The 12,033-nt window shown below is 32.7% G+C and overlaps 1 protein-coding gene across 6 annotated transcripts in view; it reads right to left on the reverse strand.

Moving 5' to 3' along the window:
* Positions 1–12,033, reverse strand: part of RICTOR (RPTOR independent companion of MTOR complex 2) — a 118,736-nt gene that overhangs the window by 61,243 nt on the left and 45,460 nt on the right. For all 6 annotated transcript variants that reach the window (XM_082382152.1, XM_082382154.1, XM_082382151.1 and 3 more), the window contains 3 exons: positions 11,290–11,354; positions 10,312–10,443; positions 4,651–4,714 (listed from right to left, as the gene is read on the reverse strand). In XM_082382152.1, the coding sequence (XP_082238278.1) occupies positions 4,651–4,714; positions 10,312–10,443; positions 11,290–11,354 (261 nt within the window). The remainder of the gene's footprint in view (positions 1–4,650; positions 4,715–10,311; positions 10,444–11,289; positions 11,355–12,033) is intronic.

Below are 12,033 nucleotides of genomic sequence, written 5' to 3' on the forward strand. Positions count from 1 at the left end.
GCTTTTTTTCCCTAATAGTCCAGACTATAAATTAGTTGACTACCAAGATACAATGTTTCTGACATTCTAAGCTCCTCTAGGATAGGAACTCTATTTTAAACAACTTTTCAGTAAATAGACAAAGTAAATCAGTGGTGACAACAGCTGCAAACATACTACTGTACTACTACATTCCTGACTCCTTCCCCATATATTATCACCACTACATCCTATCAATTTACCTCATTAACTCAACTCTTTCCACCATCAAACTCTGATTTGGGTCCTCATTCTTACTTTGATTGCTGCAACCGATGCCTCATCATCTCCCTATCTCTAACTCTCACTTGTTGCTATACTGAAAGGCAAACTTACTAATCCATAATCTATTTTTTTTGAAGTCCCCATTTTCTTTTCGGTTGTTATGGGGACTACCCTCAGCTCTTAGAGGTTGCCCTCAGGTCCCTGTCATGGGCAGCTCACTCATGGTTATTTGCTACTTCAAGGCAGGCAGCAGTCTCTCCATAATCTATTTTTAATATTTCAAAAACTGTGATGGAAACAGTATGTCTCTGGTGATAAAAACCTTTGTCGAATCTCATTTTAAATGAAAAGTTTAACTGGCAATAACATATTTGGAATACTGAAAACAGATAAAATGTATCTTCAGTTTGGAAAACAGAAAGAAAAATTATGTAATTACTCTTTAATAAATAAAAGACTATTTGGTAGATGAAGTATTTCAAAATAACAGGTCCTTGGAGTGGGAGTAGAAGAAAATGTTTTATTCTGTTTGGGTAGTGATAAATACTGGGGATAATTAATCTGTCCTGGGTGTTACTATATTTATAATCCTTTTGAAAAATAAGACTTATACTATGACACAATTAGAGGACACAATATAACTAAATTAATATCCAGTTAAATCCTATGGAGGTTCAAAGGAGAGATCTATATTGGCTAGAGTACTTGTAAATGGTTTATGTCATTTAAGCAGCATTATGTGATATGACAAGTTTCAAATGAAATTATAGAATACTGTTCCACAACCATAAAATAGATGTCTAATAACCTTAGAATCTACAAAAACTTTCACATTTGTTTCTAAACAGTATTTTTCATTAATCAAACATGTTGGAGAAGAAAGGAGGAAAGGGAAAAGAGGTATAAGAAACTGATCTTCCTCAGTGAGAAAATTCTAACTTCTTATGATATTAATTTGTATTTTAATACTTATTGATCTATTATTATACTTACAAGGGGCTTGTAAGAAAAATTCCCAAGACAATAAGACGTATGTAATGTATTTTAAAAAGAGCTGGCTAGAAGCCAGACCAAGTGGCTTCCAGGGCCAAATCTGCCATTAATAAACTGTTACCTTGGCAAACCAATCCTCTCTGTGCCTTAGTTTCCTCATTTGTAAATGAGGATGTATGGGATCCGATGATTTCTAGAATTTCAAGTATAAAATTCTATTCTATGAATCTCAAGTGTAGAGCTATGAAATGGATATTGGTAATTTAAAGTTTTTATAAATGAAATCACTCTTCTTATTTTTCAGGAAAAATATACACAAAGAAACTCTTAAGTTCTGTGTAAATCAGAGAATACTTTTCTCGTAAATCAGTGAGTTATCAATGAGGGAAAAGTCATAGAATTTAGTCTCTGTTGAAATAAAAGTTTAATCATCTTTTTTGCATGATAGAACAGACATATATAAAACAAATCAAAGATCATAAGTAGGTAATAAATTTGTAGAACTGCTATAAAAGAATTAGAGAAACACTGAGTTCTCTAAGGGAAATATTTAAAATTTCAGCTGAGACTGCAAGATGAATATAATATACAAAGGGGTGGAAATGAAAAGAATAGGATAGAAGCAGTGATCACAGCAGTGGTGGAGGGCAGCTTGTCTACACATATAATGGCATAATGAGACGGGTCATAATTGGCTGCCCCAAAAGTGGGCTCTGAATGCCAAGATAAGCAGGTTGTGCTTAATACCAAAAGGATTCCTGGGCCAGTGTAGGTTTGGAAATTTGGAGAACTGGGTTTTTCACGCTGGCTTTGACAATATCTTGCTGTGTATCAAGGGCAAGTGATTCCTTTAAATGAATCCCTTTCAACTATAAAAAAAAAAATCTGTGATATATTAATCTCATATTGCATGAATAAAGAAATGATATATGAAGAAAATAATGGCTTAATTAGGCAGGCAGTAAGAAAAATTTAAGTTGGATAAAGAGTAGCAAGATCTGACTAGTGTGAAAATAATACAGATAATGAGAGAGACAAGAATCAGGAAGGATTGCCTGGATTAGAGCAAGAAAGAGACATGAAAAAATCAGAGACATTGAAAAAAAACCAAGCAAACAAACAAAATCTCCTAAATGAATGAAATAGGTGAAAGAAAAAGTAACATGAGTATTCCTTAATTATTCATAAAGCAAGTTATCCTAAAGCAACAAATGTTTTTGCTTTTCCTTTAAAAAAGATTAATACTTTCACAGAAAATTTTAAAACTGTTCTGAATGCATACAAAGAACCCACAGTGACCTAGCAATTATATTATTAATATTAATTTCTACTAGCTCAGTTGCCAAGATGTTGCTGGAAAAAAAGAACTATGTGCTTCAATTGTTAAAAGTATTAGTGAAATTATAGTTCCTCTGGCCAATAGAGGTCCCTGTTCATTCAGCAACCTTGCTTTCCCTTTTACTCTAACTGCTTTTAGCTAAACCAGGGAGGAATCCTGTGACATAACTCTTCCTTTGAGCCTGTATTTTACCACCAGGTACAAGCAGTCTTCCTGCCCTTGAATCCACAAACGATATCTGCCTTCTTCAAAAGATAACAAAATAAAATTGCATTTTTGTTATGGCATTTCTAAATTGTTTCAAGGGTCTGTTTATTTTTACTGGGCCATTTTATAAATTAAATTGTAACTTGTACAAAACACTGTACAAAAGAGAAATAAAATATTTAGTGAATAATTCAAAGAAGCTGAATTTAATTTAATCCATTTAGGGTTCTTTTTTCATCTGAACGTAGTTTCTAAGGCAGCAACTCTCGAAGTGTGGTCCAGAAAACTGAGGGTCCCGAGGATATTTTCAGAGATTCTGCAAAGTGAAAACTATCTTCATAGTAATTCTAAGACATTATTTGTCTTTTTTACTCTCACAAGTACATATGGAAGTTTTCCAGAGGCTCCACTGCATGTGAAATCACAAGAGACTGAATACAAAAGCAAATATGACAATCCAGGTATCTTCTATCAGGACAAACACTACAGAAATTTGTATAAATCTAAAATAATGCCACTCTACTCATTAACTTTCTTTTTGGAAAATATAGTTATTTTTATAAAAATATGTTATTTATATTTACTTGTAATGAGTTTATTTTTTAATATGTTAATATATTTTTAAATTTCTCACTTTTAATTCCTAGTATGATAAATACTGACATATATATAACTCAAATAACCAAAGAGTTATTCTAGGTTCTTCAGAAACAAATTTTGTTTTCTTATCTTGAATTCTCAAAATCACGCAGTAGAAGAGACTGTATGTATAAGTAAAAAACATAAACCTAATTTTTGTATTTAAATATGAAGAGTCAAATCACGGTGCCAACATAACAATTTACCCTATAACAAACATTTTTTAAATCTATCTCCAATACCACTCTTAACTAGAACTGCAAACTTCTTTTAAGACAACTCATCCATTTACTTCTTCCTTACTATGCTCACCTGCGGGTACTATTACTAACCATAAGCTGAACAACTGGAAGAAAAAGGAAAAAGAGGAGATCTAGTTAATGCACAAACTCAACAGTCTGCAATTCTGGAGCATGCACTGTATTCAAAGGTGGGAAAAAAGGAGAAGAGCTAAAAAAGTTATCTGCTAAATAATCTTAGATGTTTTTACATTAAAACAAACATACACTGCATGAGTCTTATGACTTTTTAAGATGAAACATGATACTTTACAATGAAACATGGTAAAATTCTTACACAAACTGTACCCTAACCAAATTAACTCTCAGTTTACTCTATTCCTCTGCCATTAGGGCATCACATCACATTAAATAACAATAAAAAAAAACTCCTGGAAGGCCTCTCATTAGAAGCATTATTGATTATCCTCAACACCCTCTCTTGGAGAGTTTAGATTTTGACCTTTTATTCTGTACAATGGCCTGAATTGTTTATTGCAAGTGCCTACTGATGTATCCAAATTCATCTTCAAAACAGTCAGCTTGTAATTATTTTTGACATTCATTTAATAGAATTAACTCCAAGCATATAATTAAGAAAAAAAAAGGGTTGGAGGCAAGTAATCCTCTTTCTCCAATAACATATCAAAGCAGTAATTTCATTTATATGCCTACTGCAGGAAGAAATATTCTTTACAATAAACATTTTATAAAAAATACTGACCTACCTATACCCAATCACATAGAATAATTACACAACATATCTATGCTTATCTTGAAGTTTTAATAGACCTATATATAACTCATATATAATTTTAACAAAATAAAAATGTTTAATGAGAATTCAGTCTTTCAATTTTAATAGAAAGATTTCACAGTCTAAATCTAAAAATGTAAAATGCGTAACATGAAAATCATAAATCTGCCTTTACTCTCAGACATAGAGCCTACCTTTCTGACTAATCGAAGTGCTTGTGTCCTCTCTACCTCGTTGCTCTGCTGTATGTCAATGCACCTAAATAATACATAAAATATTTAATTATTGATAAAAATCTTATTAAACAATTTTTTTGTATAATACCATGATCAGACCCATGTTCATGTCAATATAGTATTTGTAAATGTTAATACAAGTTATTTTTCAGTACCAGCAAATATTTATTTAATTTAATAGCTCTAGTGATACTTATTATAATAAAACATTTCAAAACTATTTCATTTAAAACTCCAGGAAAGAAGAATATAGTAATTTATAGAATTATATACATCTATACAGAAATAATAAACATATTTATAAAGCAAAATATCAGAAATCTACTGAAAAAACATTCACCTATCTTTGATAAAGTTCACCAATATTTTATAAAAATTGTGAAGGAAAAATATTTCAAAGCCTATGTTTTCGTTTAATTGCGATTTTAACCAGAGCCTAAATGTTACATGTTATAACTAAGTTAAAAGTCTTATATTAGCCACAATAATTCTATTTTACCAAAATATAATTTGAAATGTGACTGTACTTCAAAAATTAATGCTCATATATCACTTAACTGACATTTCTCTGTAAAATTTATTAAATTATTCAATTTCTAAAGAGTCTTTGGTTTATGTGGAAGAATAATTCATTTTTACTTATGTTTAGACAGTTCACAATTCTAATCAATACTTTATATATCAATACATAGATAATTTGCTATTCAAAAGCATTTCTGCTATCTGAATATAATTAATCTAAAACAACTTTAAAAAGAAGCAAATAGACATATAATTCCATTTCTGGCCACAACAGATCAGACCAATCCTCCTGCCAAAAATAACTATAAAGGCTAAATATAGTACTTTGTAAAGCAACTGTTAAAAGGGCAATGGATAATAATCCCTGGAAAGTGAAGCACAAGTCCGTATCCACTCAGGCTTTGTCCCTGGGGACACTTGCCAATCCCCAGTTTTAGGGGAATAGAGTCCTAAAAGAAAGCAAAAATCTTCCTGTACTGGAGAGACAGACAACTTTAGGGCAACCAAAGTGGCTGGGACTTGAGGGAAAAAAATCTCAAAGAAAAGAAAATAGGAGCATAAGCAAGAATCTGCGTGCAATCCCCTTTCCAACGCACTTGCCAATTTCTATGTTGTACAAATGCAGAGTTAAAGTCCAAGAAACCAAGCAAAAAGCTACTGCTGAGAAGCCAAGGAACTGAGCAGAAATTTTAGCAGGTACATAATATTCTAAGAAAGATGTTAAGGCTCAAGGCTGGTCAGGATGAAGAGGTTCTGCTAAATATCTACATTTTCACTTGAGACTCCATATAGCCACTTCCTAGAGCAAAGGCAAAGGGAAAAAACAAATTTTAACACAATCAGTGTGATAAGCCAACATTCCAGAATAAAGCTTAACTCTTTTAAGAGAAAAATAACATGATCCAGAGCCAAACACTTTTAACATACAATGTTCACATCCAATCACATATAATATGAGGTATGCTTTAAAACAAACAAAGGGTCAAGTAACCAAAAACCAAGAAAAGAAAATGATAATAGAAACAAAACACAGGTGATTCACACACTGGAGTTGTCATAAGAGGGCTATAAATAACTATGATTATTATGCTCAAGAAAATAAAGCAGAGACCTAGAATGTTTAAGTAAGAGTAAAATATAAATTACAGAAATAACTGAAATTAAAAATTCAAAAGACTGATTTACTAGCAGGATGGAGGACCATTAAAAAAACAGGTAAGTAGAAAGTAACAACATTGACGCACAAAGATTAACAACAACAAAGATTGAAAATACAGTAAGGGCATTAGAGACATGTGGCACAGTGAACAGATTCAACACTGTATAGCTGGAGTACCAGGAGATAGGAGAGAAAGTAACAGGAAAAAAAACCTTTAAAGTAGCCAAAGGAGAAAAAGAAGCAACAAGAAGAGAGACTACTTACTGTTCAACAAAAAGAAACAAAATCCAGAAGACAATAACTTATTTAAAGCATTGAAAAATAGTAACTGGTCAAAAAAATAGCCTTCAAATGGGAAGGGAAATAGAGGATTTATAGACAAATAAAATATGAGAGAATTAAACTCCAGTATACCTACATTATGAGAAAATAGTAAAGGAAATTCAAGAAAGTGACCCAAGATAAAAGGGTGGAAATGCAAGAAGGAAGAATATTGGAATGGGTAAATAACATAGGTAAATATCAATAGTTCCAATTTAATACAATAAAAGGACTATCCTGTGGGGTTACAAATACATGTAGAAATAAGGCAGAGGGGAGGTGATGGTCAAGCTGGAAGAGGTTTCCTGCATTGTTCTGGGTGTAATAAAAGTGGTAAACCTTAACATATCAAGGATAAATGTAATCTCTACGGCAACTGCTAATCGAAGAAAAGGCTTTAAAACCAAGACATTAATAGAAGAGGAAAAACATTCTTGATTATTCCCAAAGAAACAAAAAAGGAGCAATGCAAGACCAAAGAACAGACATGACAAATAGAATACCAACAGCAAGACAGCAAAGTCAAATATATGAGAAAACTAATGGCAAGATGACAAATTCATAAATATAATTACATTAGATAAAGCACATAGACTCTGCATATAAAAAACCACTAGACATAGTCTAATCCAATTAGAAGACAAAGATGGTCAAACTAGATTTTAAAAAAATCTATATGATGTTAACGGGAGAGAAACTTAAATGTAAGAACAAAAAAAAAGAAAGTGAAAGGACAGAAGAGGATATATTGTGCAAACCCTAAATAAAAGAAAGTTAGTATAGCTATATTAACATTAGATAACATGAACACTCATAAAACAAATATATTAACATTAGATAACATGAACACTCATAAAACAAGTATTACTAGGAATAAAGAGAGACATTTCATATCTATGAAAGGATTAGCCCAATGAGAAGGTTTAACAATTCTAAATATGAATGCAATAACAAAGCTTCAAAATATATAAAGCAAGAACTGACAGGGCGACTTCCCTGGTGGCGCAGTAGTTAAGAATCCACCTGCCAATGCAGGGGACACAGGTTCGAGCTCTAGTCTGGGAAGATCCCACATGCCACAGAGCAACTAAACCCATGTGTCACAACTACTGAAGCCCTTGTGCCCTAGAGCCCACGCACTGCAACTACTGAGCCTATGTGCTGCAACTACTGAAGCCCACATGCCTAGAGCTCATGCTCCGCAACAAGAGAAGCTACCGCAATGAGAAGCCCACGCACCACAGTGAAGAGTAGCCCCCCACTCGCCGCAACTAGAGAAAGCCCACGCGGAGCAACAAAGATCCAACGCAGCCAAAAAAAAAAAAAAAAAAAAAAAAAATTGAGGCCATAATATTAAAACTTCCTGAAAAAGAAAACCCCAGGGCCAGACAGATTCGCTGGTGAACTCTACTAATCATGTAAGGTAAAAAGCAGTATCTTACATAAGTTCTTACATAAATTCTTCCAGAGAATATAAAAAGAGGGCAACATTTCCTTAGTTGTTTTATAAACATACTCTTGATACCAAAACCAAAAAAAATATTAGAACAATGGAAAAATATAGGCCAATACCTCTCATAAACATAACTGCAAAAATTTTTCCACAGAATATTAGCAAACCCAATACAGTTATATGTAAAATAAAAAGACATCATTAAAAAGTGGTGTTTACTTCAGGAATGCAAACAAGGAATATAAAGAAATCCACTAAGAGTCTACAGCAAGTATCATAAATAATGGCAAAATACTGAACACTTTCAACTTGAGTTCAGGAGCAAAACATAGTTATCCAATTACCATTTCTAGTCAGTGCAATATTCTAACCAGTGCGATATGGTGAGGAAAAGAAAAATATAAGGATTGGGAAGGAAGAAATAAAAGGGTCATCATTTGCAATTAATGCTAATGTACATAGAAACTCTAAAATAACCTTAAAAACAATTAGAATTAAAAAGTGAATTTAGTCAGATCACCGAGATAAGAATATACAAAAACAAAACATAAAACCCTACAATTATTTTTCTATATATTAGCAGCAAAAACTATGAAAAAGAAAAATTTTAATTACATTAATACTATATCATGTAATAAATGCCTTAGGATAAACCTACAAATATGTGCAAGACCTCTCTGCATAGAAAACTACAAAATGTTGAGAGAAATTAAAGTTCCAAATAAATAAAGGTTTGGAAGATTCGATATTACTACAATATCAATTCACCCCAAATTAACACAGAGCTTCAATGCAATTACTATTGATATCCCAGAAAGTTTTATGGAAATGGACAAGTTGATTTTCTAAAATTCACATGGAAATACAGAACCCAAAATAGAAGAAAAGCTGGAGGACTTATACTAAAACATATCAACACTTATTGTCAAGCTGCAGTCATTTAAAACAGGGAGAAAATGGAGCAAGAATAGACAAATAGACCAAACAAAGAGAACAGGGAAAGCAAAAACAGATCCATACTTATCAGTTACCTGACTTACAACAAAAATGAAACTAATTTAGACATGAAAGGAGAATCTTTTCACTAAATGCCTCTAATATTTACTGGATATTGATAAAAATGAATTGTGACCTGACACCTATTTCAACATGTACGGAATAAAACCTTTAGAAGAAAAAATAGGATATTATCGTCCAAAGAGACCAAAAACATTAACTATAAAATAAAAGACTGCTATATTGGATTTTATTAATTAAGAAGAGTAAGAAGACAAGGTAGACTGAGAAGATATTCTCAATACATATACTCGAAAGGAATCATATCCAGAAGACATCAAGAACTCCTATGCAAAAAGATAGACAATCCAATTTACAAATGAGCAAAAGACAAAGAGGATATCCAAATAGTCAGCAAGCAAATGAAAGGGGAACAGAAATTAAAACCACAATGAAACTCACAATGAAAACCACAGCAGAAAAGGGTATAATTAAAAACTGTAAAGAGCAAATGCTGATGAGGATGTGGAGGGATTGGAACTCTCAAACATTTCTGGTAGGAGTGTAAATCAGTACAATCACTTTGGAAAACTGTTTGGCAGTAACTACTAAAGTTAAATATACATAAAACTTATCACCCAGCAATTCCACTCCTACATATATACCTAAGAGAAATGAGTGCACGCGTCCACCAACAAACTTGTGCAAGAATGTTCAGGGCAGCTTTATTCAAAATAGCCAAACACTGAAAACAACCAAGAAAAAAATCAACAGAATGGATTAAATAAATAGTGCTCTATTCATAACATAAAATACTACACAGAAATTTTTTTTTTAAAGCAACATGGATAAATCTCACAGATAACACTGAGGAAAGAAAAGAGTAATGTATACTTCCAATATATGATACTCAAGAATAGGAAAAACTAGTCTAGGATGAAAAAAGTCAGAGTAATGTTTACTACTGACTGGGGACACAAGGGAACTTGATTGGGATGCTGAAAATGTTCCATATCTTATTCAGGATAATAGGGTACTTGGTTGTATCTACGTGTAAAAATTATCAGGCTTTACACTAAAAATCTGTATACTTTATGGTACGTATGCTAAAACTTAATACACAATTTTAAAAAACATATAAAAACATAGGGAGCGCTAAGAAAATTACCTAGCTATTAAATAGTCCACTTTCAATTTTAGCACCTTCTGCAGAATACTGGAGTCTTGGATGAGATACCGAAGAGCTCGTAGCCCTGCTGCCCGCACTTCTTTTGCTTCATTCAATAAAGCTAACCGCAAGCTATATGAAAACAAACAAAACGTCTTGCTGCATGAGTTTCAAATACACATAAAATTATGGTGCCAAATCCTTCTTCAGTTGAAATAAGCAAAGCTACTAGTCATTTTACATATATAAAAATCATTCACTGTAAGCCATGGAACTTCACTAATGTTATTTTTTAATTTTTGCCTCCTTGGTATATTCCTACCAATCAAGACCATGTTAAGAGTTTTGTTCTACCTTCTGTAGTTTATTTTATATAAACAGTGGGAAATTAAATATGCCTTTTTCAAGCTGTATCACATATGCCTCTACAGTCTATCCCCATCTATCTACTTACTTGTCTCACTTCTCCCAAAGAATCATTGGTTTAAACCAATAAATAAAAATACTTTATAATGACAGCAGGAAGAAACTACTTATACCAATTTTAATTCCTCAGCATGCCAAAACGATGGCTATGAAACTGTAACATTACGCCTCTCGTGGGCTTCAGCAAATCAAGTTTGCCATAAGCACACTGTGTCTTAGGTGAGATCTAGAGATAACTGTACAGGTTCTTCTTGCTCTTGGGAATAATATGAGAACTTTTATTCTGTGATTTAACTTAGAAGTTTAGACTGTAGAAGTCCAGGTACTTTTCAATATTAGCTTTGGATCTTTATATTTGATAATTACAAAATATCAGTAAGAACAACAGGATAACAGTTAAAACTGCTGGAGATCCTGAATTTTTCTAACATTCAAACAACTGTTTCTATAAAATCAAAACAAGGTGTTATACTCTATTTTTAGTTTAAAATTACTAAAACTGAAATTACTAAAATCCAGAAGGGATGAGGAAGGCAACTTAACTATACTTACCAAATTATGATATCCTCATAGTTAAAACCCAGTTTTTCTTCATTGTGGCCAATATCACAAAGCAGCTGTCAGAAAAACAAAACAAGTATGCATAAACATAAGCATGTATTTTTGCTTATTTACATACATTACTTTTTGAGACTGGAAAAAAAGGTATTTTTCTCTAATAAAATTTTGAAAAATGTATGATTCTACTGTCTAAATATGATTTATTTCTATTATCTTATCATTTATTTGACCTGACAGTTCTAGGTTTCTTGCCTTTGTCTGAATTAACCAGCTGTTTTTTATTATTCTTTTTTCCCCCTCCATACTCTTACTGTTTTAAAAACTATTCTTGGGACTTCCCTGGTGGTCCAGTGGTAAAGAATCCACCTTGCAATGCAGGGGACATGGGTTCGATCCCTGGTCAGGGGACTAGGATCCCACACGCCACGGGGCAACTAAGCCTGTGTGCCACAACTACTGAGCTCACGCACCTCAACTAGAGCCCACATGCTGCAAACTACAGAGCCCACGCGCCACAACCACAGAAGAGAAAACCCACACGCCACAGCTAGAGAGAAGCCTGCGTGCTGCAACAAAAGATCCTGCAGGCCTCAATGAAGATCCCACATGCTGCAACTAAGACCCGACGCAGCCAAAAATAAATAAAATAAATAAATAATAAATTAATCTATTAAAAAAAACTATTCTTTTAGTGGTTACCATAGAGATTACAACATGCATTTTTGACTTACTACA

This window comes from Balaenoptera borealis (assembly GCF_965194805.1).
Source record: "Balaenoptera borealis genome assembly, chromosome: 2".
Classification (NCBI taxonomy): Eukaryota; Metazoa; Chordata; class Mammalia; order Artiodactyla; family Balaenopteridae; genus Balaenoptera; species Balaenoptera borealis.